This window comes from Gymnoscopelus braueri (genome assembly GCF_963280865.1).
Source record: "Gymnoscopelus braueri genome assembly, chromosome: 11".
Classification (NCBI taxonomy): domain Eukaryota; kingdom Metazoa; phylum Chordata; class Actinopteri; order Myctophiformes; family Myctophidae; genus Gymnoscopelus; species Gymnoscopelus braueri.
In genome coordinates this window covers 41,129,869-41,152,559 of record NC_137613.1, presented here as the reverse complement: position 1 = coordinate 41,152,559, position 22,691 = coordinate 41,129,869, and the positions used below count along the sequence as shown (strand labels likewise).

Here is a 22,691-nt window from a genome sequence, read left to right as displayed (position 1 = left end):
ACAAGTGTCAAACGAAAAATAGAAGAAAAGTCTCTGGGATTACAGATGGGGAGAAGAACAGAAATCGGTTACAGAAACAGACTGGCTGAGTGTCAACCTGTCATGTTGTCACTCAGAGACCAGGGTGAGTGAGAGTATGAGTTAGGATCTGCAATGACAGTGGCCCTCACCTTCCTCCTTCCATCTGTCACAGTGAGGGGGACAGGCATGGGCGGCCATTTACTCCGAGGGGGAGGCGGCTTCTCACTGTTCCACAGAATGATGATCTGAGGAGGAGGCGGAGAGAATTACAGAGGAGCACAGACTCATTAGATAGGCTAATTAAACTAAGTTCAGCTCACAGGCATTCCTGACATAACATTTCTTCAGTTCATTAAGTTAGCTAATTTGGAAAGCTATGTGATCACAGCAGGAATGGAGTAACTTTTGCAACAATTACGTGCGGTGAAAAATATACAGCAATTAGCAAGTTTTTTGGAATTATATCATGATGAAATTTTCCACATCATAAGTATATCTTAAAAAGCTAGGCGTCCAGGTGGTGCAGTGGGGAAAGGTTTGGCCGTGCTTCCGCCGTGCTTCCGGCTTGGCCGGGCTCTCCGACGAACACAACTGGCCGTGTTTGAGCGACTGTAGCAACTTCTACAAATTGGAGGGTGCCTGCTCAGCAGGGAGAAGAACTAGGTCAGATAGTGTGTAACTCTCCATGTGTTCCGCCCTCACAGTGAAACTCCTCACTGTCAGGTGAAACTAAGCGGCTGGTGACTTCATAAGTATTGGAGGAGACATGTGTTTGTCTACACCCTCCCACATGACCAAATATACGGGTCAGCAGTGACAGCAGGGACTACACGTGGGAATTGGCACAACGACTACATTTGGAGAAAAAGGGGAAAAGGACTGGCTAATTTACCTACAGTATGACCAGCATTAAAATCACTCAGTGATTTGCCAGGTTACCTGTGAACAGTATTTGGACTTGGAGACCACCTGGAGCAACTTCATGATTGGCTGAGACTGGGAGACCAATGGGGAGACAGCATGGATGACAGCTGTGAACTCCTGTCCTGGACTCACCCCTGTGGGAGTTCATATCGAAAAATAGAAAGACGAAAGGCAAATGGTTAGGATGGCCCGTAAATCATTTTAGACAGCCATTTAGTCCAGGCATTTTACCTAAAAATGTGGGTCAACCTCACACAAATTGCAACAAAAACAAATGCAATGGATGTCGTGTCCTCGTTATGTTCTGAGTGAGAGGGGGGAAAAAGTCAGATGTAATTTGTAAGAAGGGAAAGTTTTGATAAAGGCCTAAATATGATCCTACCAAAAACACCTTTTAGCCATACAGTACATGTACAGTATGTCAGTGACAAGCCGACATGGTTGTGCATGCTAGATTTGACCATGCTGTAGTTTCTCCTTTATCTAACTGTACATCTGTCTACCCATCTAACATCTACTTCTGTATCTGTCTGTCTGTCTGTCTATGTATCTATCAATCAGTCTATCACTATAGCATCAATCCATCTATCTATCATCCAAGAGTTGATTCTGGTGACTTTTTCTCTGTCTACAGACTGCTTATCCCTACATTACCTGAAAGTTGACATGATTGATTACAAAATAAATTCTAATTTGGATTTCTCATCACCACAACCCCCTGAAATGTAGCATTAGATAATGCCACGTTATCAAACATGAAATATTCATTGTCACCAGGGTGAATGGCTGCCGTTTTCAATTTCCTGTATTTCAGGATTTCCCCTTTGGATTATGCATGAACACTTTGAACTAAAGATTATTTTGTTGCCATTTGTGTGCGGTCAAGTTACATTATCGCTGGACTAATGTGTATCCTGACAAGCGTGTAAAGTTGCAAGACGTATAAAGGAAATATCTATTCATTAGTGATCTGGGAACGTAAACGTATTCTCCTCTTGAACTCATTTAAACTTTGCGAAATGCAAACATGTCAATGCCGAAGCCTTTGTTCAGTGAAGCGAGGTGTGCATTTACCTAGTCCCAGGTAGTAGAAAGGAAAATGAGCCAGGTGTGTGGAGTATTCTGGCAGGACCAACAGGCCTCCTGGCAGGGCGTTCCACATATACCTGTTCCTCGAAATGTGGGAGAACACGCGGTCCTTTATGATCTGCAGAGGGACATTAACACAATTATTTAACAACTTCGACCCTATACAGTATATACTTCAATGACCAGGGGTCTGTACTTGGTAGTGGTGGAAAGTAACTAAGTACATGTACTCAAGTACTGTACTTACGTACAGTTTTGAGGTATTTGTACTTTACTTGAGTATTTCCAATTTCCAATACTTTTACTTCAACTCCAGTACAACTCAGAGGCAAATATTGTATTTTTACTCCACTACAATTATTTGAAAACTAGTTACTAGTTACTTTGTAGATTTTGATTATTATTACAAAACATACAGTAACCACTTCAGCCCTAGATACATTTCGGCCATTTGAAAATAGCCGATCCACAAGCTCACAATGCGTCGCGATGTGACACATTGTGAGCTTGTAGATCTGCTATTTTCAAAAGATTTGTATACATTTGAAAACTTGAAATGAGACATTTTGCATAATGAGTACTTTTACTTTTGGTACTTTAAGTACATTTTTATGCCAATAGTTGTATACTTTTACTCAAATACATTTTGAATTCCAGACTTTTACTTGTAATAGAGTATTTCTACATTGCAGTATTGATACTTTTACTTAAGTAAAATATTTGAGTATTTTTTCCACCACTGGTACTTGGTCCTCCTCTTTTCCCTCTACAAAAAATCTCTCTTCGCTGAAAATAGCCGATATCACAACGTGGCGCACTTTGATTGATTGATTGAACACCTTATTAACAGTTCGCAAAAAAGTACAGAGGTACAGTTATACAATAATGCTAAAGGGATAACACAAAAAACACTGACAGCTTGTTTCCATTGTGGTCCTACATAATGTGTTGCGTCGCATTGTGAGCTCGTAGATCGGCTATTTTCGCCAAATGTTCGCCTATTGTCGCCGAATGTTCGCCTAGTATGACATGCCCACAATAGGGACACTATGGTTAACGTAGTTTATACTTTTGTGCAATTTTTTAAAAAGAAATGTAATATTTAGATTTGATTTTATTGTTTGCATACTATAACGACAATGCCAATAATAGGAACGCCAGGTTGAAAGTGCTTAATTTAAGGCTCCCATTTTCACACTCAGGATCCTGCTGTCTGTACAGGGATTAGTCTTGGCAACACTGTGGCACGAAAGTTGGGGAAAAGAAGAGAATGTGGGTGGAGAACAGAGATTTGGAAGTCGATGGTGAAACGCAAACAAGATGAAAATGAATATATCTTGTTTGCACGTTTTGTGAAGAAAGGTGTTCATTTTCACAGAAACCTGTGCCAAATTCATTATCTCCTCAAAGGCCGCTAATGAGTGTCTGGTGCTTCGTGTAAAAAAAAGTCCCGTGTTCAACACGCACCGGCACGCTGGGGTTTAACTGCTTGATCCGCAATCCTTTTGTTTTGGTAGAAAGACATGTTGCTGGCAATGACATGTCCTATGAGGGTTGTGTTTGCAGGTTTTTATAGGTCTGTGTATACCCACGTTGGATGTTATAATTGGTCTTATCAATTTAACCTCGTATGACACCCAGAGACACGTACACATGCACTTCTGTGTAGTGTGTCTATGTGCGATGGTACACCAGAACAGTTTTCATCATTTTCACTGCCTTTAACCCATTCAGACCGGGAACGCGTCTGTGTCATTTTCTAAGATTGCTTTGGCTATTCAAAAATAGCAGAAATGCAAGCTCATAGCGCTATGAGCTTGTATATCTGCTATTTTTTGACATTTTTTGAAAAATGTGTGCAAATCTTTGATATGTATTTTTTCAAGCGAACATTTTTAACTCTGTTAAACTTCCGGGGTCCCTGGAACAAAATGTTTTTGAGATGGGGCTCCACTGCCAGATACATTTTCAAAAAAACTGTTGTAGAATCCCCAGAAGCAAAGATTTGAGTTACAAATGTTCGCTTTAAAAAATATATGTATTCAAATAGCAGATCTACAAGCTCATAGCGCGGCACTCGGTGCCGCGCTATGAGCTTGTAGATCTGCTATTTTTGAATAGCCCAAAGAAATCTAAAATAAAATGACGCGAGATGCGTTCCCGGTCTGAACGGGTTAATTACTTTACACGTCTCCTGATGTTGTTATCAATATTCATCAAAGTATGCACTTCTAATTACTTTTGCTGTATTTTTATTCCCCGACGGGCTAAAACCGGAGCTTGTGATGACAGATGTCTGCACATCTGGTGTGCCAAAGACAAAGGATGAGCATTTTGGCAGTTTCCTCGTTCTTCACACCGAGCAAGGCCTTATTAAGTTGGAACCCCTGTCATGTTGCCTTCTATTTTTCGAATGTTAAACACGTGCACTGGCAACTTAATCACACCGCAATCCATCACGCTGTGCCACGTGCAGTCAACTGTCTGACAGCAGTGATCAAAATTATACTTAAGTATAATTTTGAGGTACATTTACTTTATTTGAGTATTTCAAATTTCTTTCAACACTTTTTAAACTTCTACTCCACTACATCTCAGAGGCAAATATTGTCTATATTGCACATTTTTGCTAGTTGCTAGTTACTTTGCAGATTTAGATTATTAATACAAAACATGCATTAACCATGCACTTATGCCCTATTTTAAACTTCAGCCTACAACGCGTCGCGATGCATTGTGAGCTTGTAGATCGGCAATTTTTGTACTTTAACTTGGGTACTGTAAGTATATTTTGATGCCAATACGTGTGGGCTTTTGCTGAGTGCTACTTCTTCCAACACCAACAATGGCAGTCACTCATTCTGTTTATTTTCTACCTGTTTATATGATGTTTTTGCATAGTAGTGTATATTTGTCTGTCATTAAATGCTTCCTTGAATTGAGTACAAAGGACCCCAATGGAAACAAACCATAGTGCTTTCTTGGGTTTAAAATCCTCTTAACAGACCTTGTATTGAACTGTACTTCCCTGTGCTTGTCTATGCAAACTGTTAATAAAGTATTCAATCAATCAATCAATCAATCAATCAATCAATCAATCACCTGATAGTAGTGCTTAATGCACTTCCCCACTTCCACCAGCAGGTGTCAGTGTAGCAGCAGCACCAGCTGTGATGCCAGCCACTCTGAGGCCCAGAGACTCATTAACCTCAGGCTCACTGCACAGCTGTGTCCCAGGGGAGAGGTTCCCCCTACATGCTGTATGTACATAAGCAGCTTATCGCCAACCTCCAGAACCTCTCGTCTTTATCTTTAAACCCGCCAGCAGCCAATACACCAGGGGCGGACAGAGTTTTGCATGTTTTTCGCTCACATAAACGGTCTGCATTTCTATCAGTGCAAAGCCGAAACCTTCAGTGGGCTGACGCGTTCAGGTTTCACAGAGCGAAGGGGAGTAAAATTTGGCGTTTCCTCACATATTTCGCATTAAGATCCAATAGTGTGAGTGAGATATTGTGGGCGTATGTAAAAACATAAGCCTGCCTGGTGACACAGGTTCCCAACCTTTTGTGAATCAGTGCCCTCTTAAAAATCTCTAAAGCATTCACGGCCCACCCATCTGACACCAGAGTATCTCGGGTCAGACCCATCTGTCAGATGGGTGGGCGGCGTGCATTTCCGCGAGCACGTTTCCTTTTAACGATCAATCAAACGATTGTGTGCCAGCTTGGATCAATGGAACCAACAAAGTTCTTATTTATTGGTACCACTATATGAAAACACATTTGTCAAGGTTTTCAAAGCCATGACATGGGCTCAATAAAATGGTAGTTTTTTTGCCAATTATTTGGGGGCCCACTTGCAATATCCTCACGGCCCACAGGTGGGGGAATGGCTGGACTAGACATCAGTCCCATATAGCAGTGGTTCTCAACCAGTGGTCCGGGGACCACCAGAGGTCCTTGAGGGGGTTCCAGGTGGTCCCCAGCTAAATGATGGAGAGTTGGTAACCAAATGGACCCTTATTAGATCTTTAACTCTCAAGAGTTAAATTATTGTTAAACATCTGAAATATCAATTTACAAGAAGTCTACACAATTAGAGAATGTAGAAGAATTGTTATTTTCATCAACGTTTCCCTGTTATTATCTCTGCTATGGTACCAACATCAACACAGCATGGAATTGTGGACAAAATCTTATCCAACGATAACACAATATTCGTAGTCTTGGGGTCTGAGAGTCTAAATCTCATCAAACGGTGGTTCCGCGGCTCAAATGCTGGATGCATAATGGACCTTGATATGAAAAAGGGTTGAAAACCACTGCCATATATATGGCCACAGTTGTCCTTTGTTCTCCTGAAAGCGTGGTGTGTGTTGTGTCAGACCGACCTCCAGCGTGGTGAGGACTATCTTGTCCACAGAGGAGAAGTACGCCTCCCACAACATCTGGGTCTTCTGTCTCAGAGCTAGGACTCTCTCGTTCCCCACTGCCCTCACTGTGGACGGCACCTGAACACAAAGAAGAGGACACAGAGAGGACAGGGGGACATTAGCAGGGGTCAGTGGTGGAAAAAGTACTCAAATGTTTTACTTAAGTAATAGTATCAATACTGCAATGTAGAAAGAAGTACTCTGTTACAAGGAAAAGTCTAGTGTTCAAAATTTACTTGAGTAAAAGTATAAAAGTATTGGTATCAAAATGTACTTAAAGTGCCAAAAGTAAAAGTACTGAAATGTTTGAAAATAGCAGATCTACAAGCTCACAACGTGTCGCGATGCGACGCGTTGTGAGCTTGTAGATCGGATATTTTCAAATAGCCTAGATATAAAATAGGATTAAAGTGGTTAATGTATGTTTTATAATGTAATCATTTATATCTGCAAAGTAACAAGTAACTAAAGTGTTCAAATAATTGTAGTGGAGTAAAAGTACAATATTTGCCTCTGAGATGTAGTGGAGTAGAAGTAAAAGTATTGGAAATGGGAAATACTCAAGTAAAGTACAAATACCTAAAAATTGCACTTAAGTACAGTACTTGAGTAAATGTACTCAAGTACTGAACCCCTGCCAGTGGTGTTACTTTACACCATACATGGGCAACTGGCGGCCCGGGGGCCACATGTGGCCCCCACATTCACTTAATGCGGCCCGCAGGTTAATATCGGATTACTGATATATTATTGATTTCAGCTGTTACAATTCCAAACATGCAAACATGACCCGCTTTAATTACTTCAGTCTATATTAGTAGCTTAATGACTAGTACTAAAATTCTATTGTCTTTTTTTATGTCCAAGGTATTCGTATTTAAGTTCATTAAGTTAACATAAGTCAAACTAAATGCATTTGAAATTAAATAAAAATGTTACTTCTCAGGATTCCAATTAAAAAATAGCAAAAATAGCAGATCTACAAGCTCAAAATGCGTCGCGCTGCGACGCGTTTTGAGCTTGTAGATCGGCTATTTTTGCTACTTTTATGTGACATAGAATGGCCCGACAGTGTATACAATGTGGCCCTCTGGAGTGAGAGTGGAAATATAGTGGCCCTCTCCATCATCAACGTTGCCCATCCCTGCTTTACACCATGGGTTTTCAACTGGTGGTCCGTGGACCACTGGTGGTCCGTGAAGGTATTGCATGTGGTCCCTGACCATGCATTTAGTAATGTAGGAAAGTGAAGATTTGTATTATATTTTATTTTATCGACCACTAGTTGAGAAACAGTATGATGTATGATGACGCATCAATGTTGTCAGTTACTTGGAAGTCAGATGTCAAGAACTTCCACAGAAATGGGAGTTAGAGTTTCAAGGGAAACTGTACCGGTTTACCTGGTTGAGTCATCATTAGTAGGAAATGTGCCCATATCAATTGCATGTGCTTGCTCATACATATGTTGCAATGAATCAGTTAACATGAGTTTAATATGGAGGGTTAAGAGAACAGAATAGGGGCAACCATGGGAAAGGAATGGATCAGTGGTTCTCAATCTTTTCTGAGCTCTGGACCACTAGCATATCTCAGTTAAATAATGACTGTTAAGGGCTTGATTTAATTCACCTCGAATTAACAAATTAAATTAAGGCCTTAACAGTCATTATTTAATTTCAAGCTTTTTCCCCCCACACCACACCCATACCCCCCCTCCCAACACAACAGTGGTCCCCAGGTTGATTTTCAGTCAGGGTGGTGGTCCCTGGTTCATAATCAGTTGAAAATTATCACTTATTTTGATCAAATGACCCAATTACTGAATGTCAGTCTCCAGGTTTTCTTCAGAATATGTATGACACTGATTTACTATGACACACCATGGCACATTAGGAGTCCAACTATAGTAGTGGTTCTCAAATGTTTTATTTGCAAGGACCCCCATAACTCTGAGTGTGTACAAATGGAACCAAATGGACCCGTAGGATCCATTTGGTTCCATTTGTACACTCTCAGAGTTACAGACTCTGTTATGGTCATTCAGTGTTAGCTCTTTATGTGTTTCTGGTAATATTATTGTCCACCCATTTTGTATGTCCGTGGCGAAGCCAGCATGGCGATGACCCATGGACATTAGTACAAGCTACTCTGTCACAAGGGAGTATACAAATTGAACCAAATGGACCTGCATGGGTCCATTTGGCTTCATTTGTACACTCAGTGTTACAAATAGATAAAGCTGCAATTTGTACGCTTCATGTCCTGCAGTACCTGTGCTTTAAACCCATGCAGGTCTCCCATGTGGGAGACCTACTCTAAGCCTCTTCTAAGTCTCAATCCCTGCCTGGCCAAGGGAGATATTGCGCTTATGAGCTTCAGGCAATACTACTTGTCCACCAGCAGGTGTCATATATCCGACACCAGGGTCTACATTTCTTAATGGAAGAGTAGGCAGACCTCCTGCAACCACTGCAGATGTTAGTCACAGTTTTATATTGTATTAACCAGGCCTGGAATTTTGTCATTTTAGGGGCAAGGCCACATGGCATGGATTCATTTGAAGATGGGATGGGGGAGTTAACATCGCAGATTCTCAACAAAAGACACTAGTGTTTAAAAACTAAAGGAGAAAAAAAGGAAAGAGACAGAGGATAAAATAGTAATCAGCTGGGGCAGTGCGGGTGGGGCATCAAGGCCACTGTGGCCTCATGGGAATATGAGGCTTTGAGGGGCAGAGGGCCAAACTGAGGGGCTACAGAGGCCTTCATGGCCTCTGTGAAATGCATGCCCTGGTATTAACATACTCTATATCATACAAATTGGTTAAAATAACGTTTTATCAATTATTAAAACAAGTTCTCAGTCTGGAATGCAACTCTCAATTTAACCAAATCCATTAGGGTCCATTTGTACTCTCCTGGAGTTACAAACGGATAAATGAACACTGAGGATTATGCTGTGTAGTGGCTATAGTGGATGGACCTGATGATGATGATGACAAACAAACAAACAAAAGCGTCCATTTGATGGTGCAAAAAAAAAATTAACAAGGAAAAAAGGGCGAATAAAAGGCAAACTATTAAGGCAGAGTTGATATGGCCAAGTTATTAGCATTTCAGGTGCTTAGGTCTTAATTAGTTAATAAGACTGGGTCGAGGGTTTTGAGTGAATTAGCTAAATTGATTCATTGGCTTTGGAGAGTTAATCCCAGCGGTTCCGTCTAATTGGTAGAAAGCAGCGGCGAACAAAGTGCCAGCAGCTAACTCCTTTAAACCCAGAGCCTTAACACATCTATGAAGAGCCAGGGAAGGCATGCCGCCTACCTCTCTCTCTCTCTCTCTCTCTCTCTCTCTCTCTCTCTCTCTCTCTCTCTCTCTCTCTCTCTCTCTCTCTCTCTCTCTCTCTCTCTCTCTCTCTCTCTCTCTCTCTCTCTCTCTCTCTCTCTCTCTCTCTCTCCTTCGTTCTCTCCCTCTCCCTCTCTCTCTCTCTCTCTCTCTCTCTCTCTCTCTCGCTCTCCTTCATTTTCTCTCTCTCCCTCATTCTCCCTCGTTCTCTCCCTCTCTCTGTCTGTCTGTCTGTCTGTCTGTCTGTCTGTCTGTCTGTCTGTCTGTCTGTCTGTCTCTCTCCTTTTATTCTGTTCCCTCATCTCTGTCCCTTCCTCCCTCAACCCATCGCTCCGTCTTTCCCTCCACATCTCATCCTTCGCTTCGGCACTCCTCCCTCCCTCTCTCCGTCCGTCTCTCTTCCACCCTCCCCTCCCCTCCCCGCTTGTTTTCCTCCTTCGCTCCCTCCCTCCTCGCCTCCTCAGCCTCTTTTCTTCTCGGCGGATCTAAAGGACATCTTGTCCTCTGTGTGGTCGTCAGTCTGTCTGAACTGTCTGGCCTCATTCAACGCCGTCTTCAAAAGCCCTTCAAAAACTCAGTCCCTCTCATCCTTAACCCGCTCAAACCGGTGAAAGCACCCGTGTCGTTTTAGATTTTAGCCGTTGGCTATTATAAAAATAGCAGATCTACAAGCTCACAGCGCGTCACTTCGTGCCGCGCTGCAAGCTTGTACATCTGCTATTTTTTTATTTTATTAATTTTTTGGGGCTTTTTTATGCCTTTATTGATAGGATAATAGGTTGGCAGGAAATGGGGAGAGAGATGGGGAGTGACATGCAGCAAAGGCCGTCGGGGATCAGGACTCGAACCCGCGATGCGCTGTCAGGCTACTTTGGAGCCTATGGGTGCCCGGACCGCTACGCCAGCGGTCCGGGCTAACATCTGCTATTTATTTTTTAGATTTTTGAAAAAATCTTGAAAGAACTGCTGTTTTATAAGACATTTGTAGAATCGGCCTCAGGTCTTAATGGGTTAACCTCGCAGCGCACCAAGTCTGAGAGAGAGTGTGTGTGTGTGTGTGTGTGTGTGTGTGTGTGTGTGTGTGTGTGTGTGTGTGTGTGTGTGTGTGTGTGTGCGAGCGTGCGTGTGCATAGATGTTTGTATATGTGTGTGAAATGGGTGGCGGCGTTCGGGTGCTGATAAGGTCAATCCCATTTCATTTCAGCCAATTCTGTAGTGATTTGAAAATGTCTGCGTGCTCTGTGCTCCCCGGGCTTATTCCTGTTCATTAGCTGAGAGGCGATTCCTGTGCCCTGTGGATCGATCCAGAACTGGACATAATGTGATTTGTGAGGGAGCGAGATGAAGGCCGGGGCTGCACGGCTGAGTGTTTGTTTTGCTGCGTGTTTGTTTGTGCATATGAGAGAGAGAGAGAGAGAGCGAGAGAGGGACAGGGAGAGGGAGAGGGAGAGAGAGAGAGAGAGAGAGAGAGAGAGAGAGAGAGAGAGAGAGAGAGAGAGAGAGAGAGAGAGAGAGCTCTGTTTACGGACGCATTTCCTTATTCCCTTTTAATTGTACATACATTATATTTGTTTTGATTGTTTAGTTCCACTTTTGCTTTGGCAATGTAAATGTTTGTTTTCTCATGCCAATAAAGCCTAACCCTTTGAGAGAGAGACAGACAGACAGACAGACAGACAGAGATACATGGTTGGAGAGCGCGTCTGTGGGTACTTGCATGAATGTGGTGTGTGTGTGTGTGTGTGTGTGTGTGTGTGTGTGTGTGTGTGTGTGTGTGTGTGTGTGTGTGTGTGTGTGTGTGTGTGTGTGTGTGTGTGTGTGTGTCTGTGTGTGTGTGTGTGTGTGTGTGTGTGTGTGTGTGTGTGTGTGTGTGTGTGCGTGTGTGTGTGTGTTACCTGCAGCAGTAATCTCTCGTCCCCCTCGATGACTGCCTGGTTCCACTGGATGACATCAGAGAAGGGCAGCTCCCAGCCATTACTCAGCAACACTGGGATGCAGGCCGCCTGTATGCGCACACACACACACACACACACACACACACACACACACACACACACACACACACACACACACACACACACACACACACACACACACACACACACACACACACACACACACACACACACACACACACACACACATACAAACCAAGGTGAGGTTAAGGTGAGGTGAGGTGAGGTTAAAAGTGTCCAACGAACCACTTTAACCCTGGCGCTCCTATTTTGGGCATGTCATTATAATGCAGCATTCATTATAATTCACTATAATGCAGCATTCATTCAAATGAATGAATCATAATAAACATATACATACATATCCATGAAAATTGTGAGCTTGTAGAATGACTATTTTTCCTATTGGTCATACTGTATGACAAACTATAGGGCCCTAGTATATACTTAAACCCTAGAGTTGCGTTATGAGCCTTTAGATGTATTTTTGCCAAATATTCGGCTATTATGACATGTCCAGTTCATGTGGTTAAGTGATTAAGAAAAAAAATATCGACTTTCAAAACCCTTAAGCCTGATTTATGCTCCGTTGTGCGTCGAAAATAGCAGACCTACAAGCTCACAAGGCGTCGCATCCGCGGCGCCTTGTGAGCTTGTAGGTCTGCTATTTTCGACGAGTGACACCGGCGTGCGTCAAAATCGGACTTCAACTAAACAAACCCCAGTACAGTAGCTGAGATCAGCTGTGAATCGGGTTCATTCGGGGTCTCCCGGCCCTGAAGGCATGGTCCCCAGCAGTAAACAACACTACGCAACATACCTCAGCTGCATGATCGCAACACTACAGTATGTGTGCAGTGTGTGTGTTCACAGCTGCTTGGCACCGGGATACAGTAGCTCATGCCGAGCAGACAATATGATCAATGTTGTGTGCGAGTGTGTCTGTGTGTGTGTGTGTGTGTTTGTGTGTGTGTGTGTGTGACTGTGTGTGTGTGTGTGCGCACGCACGCAAGTGTGTCAGACCCTTGTTGGGAGGATGGATTGAGTCACGGGCCTCTATCGCTCATTTCCCTGGGCGCCATGGGCGTTAGAGACCACCGCACTACTGCTGTCGGACACACACAGACACACGCGCACGCACGCACACACACACACACACACACACACACACACACACACACACACACACACACACACACACACACACACACACACACACACACACACACACACACACACACACACACACACACACACACACACACACACACACACACACACACACACGCACACACACACACACACGCACACAGTCACACACGCACACAGTCGAAGGGGGCAGACCCCTTGGTCTTCTAATTAAGTATAGCCATGGAAACGACATTAAAGGAGGTATAGGGAGAGATGGATGGAGATTGATGGGGGGTTTAGGAAAAAAATTAAAAAGGGAAAGGTTGCACAAGTAGGGTGGGGGTGGACAGGGAGAGGCATCATGCTTTATTGAAGATGGGATGTTGCTGCATCCCTCTGTTTACTGATGGTTTTTGATGCCGTTCTACTTCCTTGCTTTCTGATCTCCCCTCCTCTCTCAACTCAACCCTCCCACTCTCTCTCTCTCTCTCTCTCTCTCTCTCTCTCTCTCTCTCTCTCTCTCTCTCTCTCTCTCTCCTTATCGTGCTCCATTGCTCCAACACTGGCCCCAAACTCTAACCCACATCCGCACATTCATTCATTCTCTCTCTCTCTCTCTCTCTCTCTCTCTCTCTCTCTCTCTCTCTCTCTCTCTCTCTCTCTCTCTCTCTCTCTCTCTCTCTCTCTCTCTCTCTCTCTCTCTCTCTCTCTCTCTCTCTCTCTCTCTCTCTCTCTCTCTCTCTCTCTCTCTCTCTCTCTCTCTTCATACGCGCCCCCACTCATCCGTCTCTAAAAAGCTCGCCATGGTCTGGAGTGCTGATAAGTCTGGGAGTATTTTATTTTTTCTAATTAAACCACTGGAGAGCAGGAGTAGCCGAAACAGAGTGAGATCAAACAGTCTCTCTGTCCCTGTGGGGCTTCCCTGTTCCAGCGTTACATCAAGAAACCACTCAGGCAGGCAGATAGACGCGCATTTCTGGTTTGTTTGTTTGGGTGTGCGCGTGGGCGTGTGTGCGCACATGCAGCCTCTTTGTACCGAAGCTAATTCAGAATGGTCTCCACAGGTGACGTCGGGTGAGCCGAGGCCTCCTCCTCGGTTGTAGTGAAGCCTGGGGCTCGCCTGAGTCCTCTCTCCCCGAGAGAGGAGGCCCTCCAACGCGGGCCGCCTGCCTGTCTCAGCGTGAGGCCGCACATTGCGCACAATGTGCCGCGTAGTACCGTTTCTGGGCTGTTTTCATTGGACGACACGGAAAGGGGGGCGAGAGGAGTGTCAGGGTGTGCGTGTGTGTGTGCGTGTGTGCGTGTGTGTGTGTGTGCGTGTGTGTGTGTGTGTGTGTGTGTGTGTGTGTGTGTGTGTGTGTGTGTGTGTGTCTGTGTGTGTGTGCGTGCGTGCGTGCGCGTGGTGTTGTATATGTTGGAACAGAGGCAGTGAGTTTCCTACCACACTGGTAATTGCCAGTTCTTTTGTGGGCTTGGTTGGCACACCAAAAAAAAAGAAGGGAGAAAAAAAAGCAAGATCTTGCAAATCTTGAAGTGTCTTGAATGGAAAAGTGAAAGAGAAGGAGGCAGGACGGGGGGAGGGAGAGAGAAAGTAGAAAATAGAAGATTGGAGAGGAGAGAGACTGTGACCGATAGTGGAGGAATAGGGACAGAGAAAGAGAGAAAGAGAGAGAAAAAAGATGGAGAGAGAAAAAGATGGTGCCAAAACGAGAGTGTTGAGAGTGTGGATTTGTCCATTCAGCAGTGATCAGCAGTGTGGCAGGCTGGCACCAGGGTGGCTTCCGGACCATACAAACGCACGAGCGCACGCACACACGCACACACGCACACACACACACACACACACGCACACACACACACGCACACGCACACACACACACACAGAGCCCAAGAGAGAGAGATGGGGCCAGGGCCCATTGTAAGCCAGTGAGTTCAGTGTTAGGTAAAACTAAAAACAGCCACCGTTTCCTGCCCTGGTGTGAGACCATCAACATGGGTGGCAGGATGGCTACACAGTCAAATCCAGGCTGTTAACTTAAGTCTGAGAGCGTAAAAATAGACCCGTAAACTCCTGTTCACTCCATTGAGTTTGGGTCTTCACCGTTTTGTTTCCTTGCACTGGATGTAATGAACGGGTTTACATCTGTATGTTTGCACGAGTCTGCGCTTACACATCAGTGTGTGTGCCTATACAGTAGGTGTGCAACCAGTACGTACACAGTAAAATACTCAGAGAAATTTTAACTCTGAAAGTGTACAAATGGATGAATTAACACTGAGGATTTTACTGTGTATGCGTGTCTGAGAGTAGTAGATGTTTGTGTATGCCTCCTTTGTTTGTGTTGGGCCAATTTCAGTTTAAAAGGCTAAGACAATTAAGTTTATGGCTCAATCTGCGCTTAACACAACACAATGCTGGCCCGGGGAAAACGTCTACAGATGTGACCATTACGGTGTCAATAACCGAAAGATTATATAAACCACGGAAGTGGAAATCTAATTCTAGGACATTAGCATTCTTCATCCTGCGAACTTGGCTGTTGACTGAACGGTATATGAGCTGTATCACAGTGCACAGGGGCTTGGTTCCTGGAAAAGAGTCATTTGCATTGTTGTAATGTTGTAAAGTTTAGGCAGATGCTGTGGTCAGTGGTGCGTTGGCAAGCGCCATGTTGGCGAGTGCCATGTTGGCATATGGCGTATACAGATGCAGCCCAATTCCATTTCCAGTCTGCCATATTAATAATGCACATTCTATAAAATACAGGATGGTAGACAGTTTACCAGGTACAGTAGTTTATCATAACCTCATGTCGAAAACGTGTTGCATCGCGATGCGTTTTGAGCTTGTAGATCTGCTATTTTTGCTACTTTTGTGTGGCACTCTAGCATGATGAAGAGGTTTCTGCCCGACAGTAGCGTTATATAATGTAGTTTACATAATGTAGTTTATATAATGTATTAAATGGATAGTTCTGCTGCTTGACTATGATTGGCTGGGCCCGTGGTAAAGTACTCTCTAAAACACGCACTCTGGACCGCATGTATCAGTATTACAGCGCCAAAGGCAAGTTCACAATAGTCACCATAGGGTTCCATGGATGAACAAGAAAAGTGTGCTCCTCGGAGCACAGGTCTCCGCCAGGACGGGTTGCTGACCCAGGGCCCGCAAACTTTGGTCATAACTTATACATCTTGATCACATGACCCCAGAGATAATGTGTACCGAATTGTATAACTGGACGATCTCGAAAACGCAACAAGGTGGAAAACATGGTGGAAATGGGCATGGTTTATTTGGGGAGTTCCGTAATGATCCATGGAAACCAAAGGGGAAAAGAATTTTGATTGTATGACCTACGGTTCAAGAGTTATAGTGCCACCATGTGGCCGATTTGAAAAATGTAGGGTGGCATTTCTTTCTTGGCCTATTGGGAATGTGCATGCAAAGTTTCACGGCAATCGGACACTGCATTCATGATTTGAGGCATTTTGTTCAAAACGGGCCACTCCTGCCAACTTTGGAAGCCAAACTTAGACAATCAGGATGGAATATGAAAATTCGGACAGTTCTGTACCGATTGGCGTGATGTTTGGACAAAATCTGTAGGAGCAATATAAAAATAATTGTTTAGCAAAAATCGGCCTCCTGGTGGCGCTATAACAGGCCGATGTGAAAGATCTGGGGCAGAGGAATTTCCTTAGCCTCTAGGGAGTGTGCGTGCAAAGTTTCACGCCGATCTTTCCAGTTATAGCCGGGGATTAGCTCACAGACGGACAGACACATGCGCACACACAAGGACGGATGGACGGACGGGGTCGAAAACATATTCTCGGCCACGTCTTCGGCCTGGTGGAGACAATTATTTGCCGTTCACGAGCGCACCACTCTTAGCTGTTCTACAATCACTGCAACCCATCCAGCTTAGTACTATTCATCCACCCGCATTAGTCTGATGTGTTGGAAATAAATATAATTGACCTGAATCTGCATAAAGTCACATTTAAAGCAGAGGAAGATATGGCAACTATGCAAATTTAGCCAAATATATGAGATAATTTAATGAACTCCACCCACACCCATCTGTGATTTGTTTCTTCTGACCCAAATCTGCCCGAATTGCAAGTTTACCCACGAGTACAATCACGAGTGTGTGGTACATAGAGTACTTTTTGTGTGATGTACAAAATACACCAGCATGAGACAGTGGGTGGAAAGAAACTGCGTCTTTGTAAAGTTTGTGTGACCTTCCTGTTCTAATAATAACGAATACTATTACAGAGTACGGTGAGATGATGCAATGCGAAACATGTGTTTTGTAAACTCTTGAATTCTTGAATTTTTTACCTGTAGTGACTCCAGGAAGCGAAATGAGCCCAGGCGTCGCCCTCGAGGTACCAAGCAGAAGGTCGAGTTGTGGAGAAGCTCCTGGTAGTCAAACCTGACAGAGAAATGGACAAAATTGTTACAGCAACACATTACCAAGTTAACCTGTACAGTACAACATTGGTCACATGAACACTGAACAGATTAAATCATAATATCAGTAAGTTAAAAACAAAAAAACAAACCCATTTTTTTTTTGTAGTGCATTTCATGGATGGAAATGATGAATGAACTCATTGAACTCATTGCAAAAGAGCTCAATTTACTATAAAATCATACGGCTAATTGTCACACGGTGACAATAGCCAACGTACAAGCTCACACAATGTGTCGCAAATGTGACGGATAAAAAAAAATCAGGCTTTCCAGTTAACCATGTTTTGTTTCACATTTCACTTAAGCATTACAGGTTTCATATTTCACTTAGCAATTTAGAGAAAACAGTGTAACCACCCAGGGCCAAATTATATAAAATACAGCAAAACCTTCTACACTTGCTTTACCCCTTCCCGCTCATGTACTTTGCACTCATTACTTCATGTGATGTAAATGAAGCCAAGTGGAAAGCTCTGCGTCAATGCAACCCTTCATCGGCTGAGTGCAACAGAAACGGTACAGTGCTTTAACGGTCTGATCATCACACACTACACTACAGTGCACTACACTACAGCAGTGGTTTTCATGATATGTATTTGGCTGCAGAACCCCCATCTCAAAAATATTTTGTGCCAGGGATTTTTCAAAAATAGCAGAGCTCATACAAGCTCATACAAGCTCATAGCACGGCAGCGGGTGCCGCGCTATGAGCTTGTAGATCTGCAATTTTTTAATATACCCAAAGTATAGAATATGGTTAAAGTGGTTAAAACATTTAAAAATGTTAACCACTTTAATCATCATTTAATGATTGTGACGCTATATTAACACATTTTGCTTTGGACCCCCTGGTACCCCCCTCCCCAAGGACCCCACTTTGAGAACCAATGCACTACAGTACACGTCTCTCGTCTCTACAGGTATCAGGAAGTAACATTTAAGACATTTTAAAGGCCACCAGAAGACTAAACTTGCAACAAAAATAAATCATCAGGCTTCGGAGACATTACCAGGCATGGGTTTTATTCAAGTAGAGTATCCACTTTTCTCAAGCCATTTATTTTTTAAACTTGCATTTACTCATGAAGCTGTTCGGTTGTTAGCTTGGCTTTCTTACAGCAAATGTAGATTGTTACCTATAGCTTGACTGACTCTTGACTGACTCTGACTGAAGCAGAAAGGCAAAACTCTTGTCAGAATCGCTCCTACTGGCAGTACTACCGTAGAGCCATTCTGAACGTTGCCTTCAATGACACAGTACCACCAACCTGGTAACATAAAAACACCCGCAAACTCTTGTGGTCATGTGACTGAACCTACTTTTTTTGTTTTGTTTCTAAACTATAGTTCATTACCCTAGAGTAGCTCTATATGTAGTCTCCCAAGAGAGACCAACTATTCCACAATCTTCGGAGCATTTGAAAAATGTGTGAGCAACCAGTCTGGCTCGAGAGACTAATCTAACTAAGTGTCTTGGCACTATAGCAAAATTGAAATAAATTGAATACACTAACGTACAAGACATTACACCATAATACATTACACCTCAGTACATTACGTACACTATATAGTACAATAAATAACACTGCAGTCCAGTGCAGTAAACCAGAGGTTTTGAACCCTTTTCATATCCATCAGGTCCATTTTCAACTCTCCATCATTTAGCTGGGGACCACCTGGAACCCCCTCAAGGTCAGGACCACTGGTTGAGAACCACTGCAGTAAACAGATGGAGCAAACAAAATCGACTCTTATGAGAAAGTTCCTGTCCCCTCCTTCTCTCTCCTCGTCCTCCTCCTCCTCTCATCTTCCCTTCTTCTTCTAACTGCTCCTAGTCATTCCGCCACTGGTTCTCCGCTCCCCACCCACTCCTCGTTAATCTCTCCTCATTCCCGTGCTCCTATATGCTCCCTTTCTCGCCTCCTCTGCTCGAAGTACTTTTGCCTCCTTGTCGCCACCTTCCCTCCTCTCCGATTTCTCCTCATCCTCCCTCTTCTCCCCTCACCACCTCCCCTCCACCTCCATGTTCTACATCCGGCCCAGCTTCTTGTTTGTTTACTGTGGGGGCGTCTGTGTAAAATACTCCCACCATTAAACTTCCCGGTCTGGGACAGTTAGTCATTTATTTACCCCCTCAGTGAGTGACGAGATACAGACACCCCCCTGCCCCCCCCGTCCCCCGTCCCCCGTCCCCCGTCCCTTCATGCTCTGGATGTGAAAATTGGAAGATTTTATTGCTGATGTTGGCATTGATTGAGATCTCCGCGTTGAGTTTGCGGAGGCTGAGGTCTGAATGAATGTCTCTGTTAGGATTTGGAGCGGATACATGTACACACAACTGTACATTGAAGTGGCTGTGTTCTGTGTGTTCTTGTGCGGGAAAGGAAAGATGAGATGGGGAAAATGATTATATTATAAATTCTGACAGCCTTTCACTGCGACAAAGGGCTATATTGTACAGTCAAGCCGCAGTTCTACTTAGTTACGTGTGACACCGAAAACAGTCAATCTATACAGCCACACGACGTATCCCACTACGACACTTGTAGATCGGCTTGTAGATCGGCTTGTAGATCGGCTATTTTTGGCGCAAGACACCAGACTACAAAGTATAAATCGGGTTTTAGACCGTTTGACCAGTTTGACAATAGCATGAAACCTAGCGTCCCTATTTTGGGGCAAACATTCAGCGAAAATAGCATATCTACAAGCTCACAAAACATCCGTTTCTGTGCTCTTTGGGGAGAATGAAAGTAAGGAATAATAACATCTTTAGTTTGAAGAACATCTACCTGCCTGATCATCTTGTCAATGTATGTATCATGACATTTATTTATTTACCGATTGCCTATTTTCTTATTTACCTACTTATTGTCGTGACTGATGACATGACATTGATTTGAATAACCTTTGTAATATCTAGCCTGAGCTTCCATAGCCTAATCGAAAAGAAGTTCAATAAAATAGCAGTCCCAGGAAAAAAGGGCACAAAAGACCCACAACCGCAGCCAAACAATGTCAGACAAGACAAATACTCGCACTGGGTTATACTTCATTTATACTCTGTTGCACGTACAACAGAGCATAAATCAGGCCTTAGTGAAAGGCAGTGTTGTTTTTGTGTTAGTTACGGTCAGGGCTGTGCTGGTTCTCCACCTGTTGATAGAGCTTTCCCATCAATGCTGAGACAGCAGTGTGTGTGCGTGCGTGCGTGCGTGCGTGCGTGCGTGCGTGCGTGCGTGCGTGCGTGCGTGCGTGCGTGCGTGCGTGCGTGCGTGCGTGCGTGCGTGCGTGCGTGCGTGCGTGCGTGCGTGCGTGCGTGCGTGCGTGCGTGCGTGCGTGCGTGCGTGCGTGCGTGCGTGCGTGCGTGCGTGCGTGCGTGCGTGCGTGCGTGCGTGCGTGCGTGCGTGTACTTGTTTTACTACGACCAAATGCCCCCACAAGTATAGAAGAATTTGAGAAATAGGCATTGTGAGGAAAATGTCCCTGGTCCTCACAAGAGAAATGTTTTATGATTACAATTAGGATGTTTCCGGTTGGGGTTATGGTTAGGCATGTAGGGTTGGAGTTATGTCTGAGTTATAACTTATCCTTAGTTTCCAGTGTTACGGTATGCAGACTATGCACCAAAAAGAACATAATTATCTTAAAAGCTCAACGTTGTGAGTCTGTAGATCAGCTGTTTTCGGCTTTTTGGTAAAAAACATTGTACGTATAAAATTGCTGTCTTAAAATGTTTATGTCCTCACAAGTATAGTAATACAAACGTGTGTGTGTGTGTGTGTGTGTGTGTGTGTGTGTGTGTGTGTGTGTGTGTGTGTGTGTGTGTGTGTGTGTGTGTGTGTGTGTGTGTGTGTGTGTGTCAGCATCCATGAGTGCGTGGCTGTTTGCTTGCAAGATGGATGCGAATGCGTCTGCAGCAATATAAATCAGCTGTGTGAAATGTGGAGCAGCTCCGTATGAAATAACTTTCTGTATTGTGTAAGCAGTGCGTCCTGCGGTAACGGATTGATATGATGTATTTAACTCTGAGCCCAACTCTCAGTGTGGGTTTATGTGCTGTTAGACACTGACGAATGAAGTTGTGGCTTATATTTGTGATATATGCATGGCATGTATGTACGTATATGTGTGTTTTGGAACATAAATGCGAGTGTGTGTGTGTGTGTGTACACAAATGTGGTGAAAAAAGGAGTTAATGCACTACAGTGTGTCCAAGCGTTGTGTGAGAGTGAATAAATACCCTTGAATGTGTGTACTTGTGTTTTGTTTTTTTGTGTGTTTATATAAAAGCCTCGCCTCTGTGTGAGACAGTGAGACCCCCAGCATGTGGTGAGACTGAGCCGGTTAGTCTGACCCACTTCTGTGTGTGTGTGTGTGTGTGTGTGTGTGTGTGTGTGTGTGTGTGTGTGTGTGTGTGTGTCTGTGTGTCTGTGTGTGTGTGTGTGTGTGTGTGTGTGTGTGTGTGTGTGTGTGTGTGTGTGTGTGTGTGTGTGTGTGTGCTTGTACAGTATGTCTGTCTTCTGTTCTACTGGGACTACTGTGTGTGTGCGTGAAAGAGTGTGCTTCTGTGCATGTGGAGTGTGCGTGTCTGCATGCACGTGGGAGAGTGTGTATGAAATTGCGTGTGTGTGTGTGTGTGTGTGTGTGTGTGTGTGTGTGTGTGTGTTTGTTTGTGTGTGCGCGCGCCCCCGTGTGTGTGTCTGACAGTCTGGCTGCTCCTGCTGGCTGGTGTTAATGAGGGAAATGTACTTATACTCTGGGAACAAATAAATCATTTAACAGTGTTTTTATTTCCAACAACAAACGAGCATGCCCCACTTGTCTCCTCCAGTTCTCCATCTCTCCACTATCTGTTTCACTTCTCATCGCCTACACAGTAAAACCCCAACTTATACATTTTTCCTTTCTTCTCCCACTTTAGTTGTTATGCCAGTTCCAAATGTTTCCCACACACGTGTAGCTCTAGTCTGTCACTCGCTAACTCCTACAGGTGTCTTCTCTGACACATACATAGTTGACAGCCGCTACTCTTGATCTGACAGCGAGGAGTTTCAAAAGGAGGAAATAACGCATGCGGAGGATCAAGCTCAGGGTTGCCATGTCTGCTTATTATAAGCGACTTTGGGCTAGTTTTTTCTGTAAAGTCGCTTGTAAATATTGGTTGCGTGTTGCAGTTTTTTGGGCTTGTTTCTAAAGTGTAGTTGCTTATTTGGGCTTGCTTCCTAAATGTTGTTTAACCCATGGTTGTCAAACATTTTCATGTCAAGGACGGACAAATTAACATGTATTTTTAGATGGTGGGT

General features: G+C 43.9%; 1 protein-coding gene across 2 annotated transcripts in view; it reads right to left on the bottom strand.

Moving 5' to 3' along the window:
- The window catches only part of ext1c (exostoses (multiple) 1c), a 120,316-nt gene that overhangs the window by 7,985 nt on the left and 89,640 nt on the right, over positions 1–22,691 (bottom strand). For both annotated transcript variants that reach the window (XM_080441775.1, XM_080441776.1), the window contains exons 3-8: positions 17,251–17,344; positions 11,712–11,819; positions 6,428–6,547; positions 2,020–2,152; positions 961–1,079; positions 171–266 (exon numbers count right to left, since the gene is read on the bottom strand). In XM_080441775.1, coding sequence (XP_080297901.1) covers positions 171–266; positions 961–1,079; positions 2,020–2,152; positions 6,428–6,547; positions 11,712–11,819; positions 17,251–17,344 — 670 coding nt within the window. The remainder of the gene's footprint in view (positions 1–170; positions 267–960; positions 1,080–2,019; positions 2,153–6,427; positions 6,548–11,711; positions 11,820–17,250; positions 17,345–22,691) is intronic.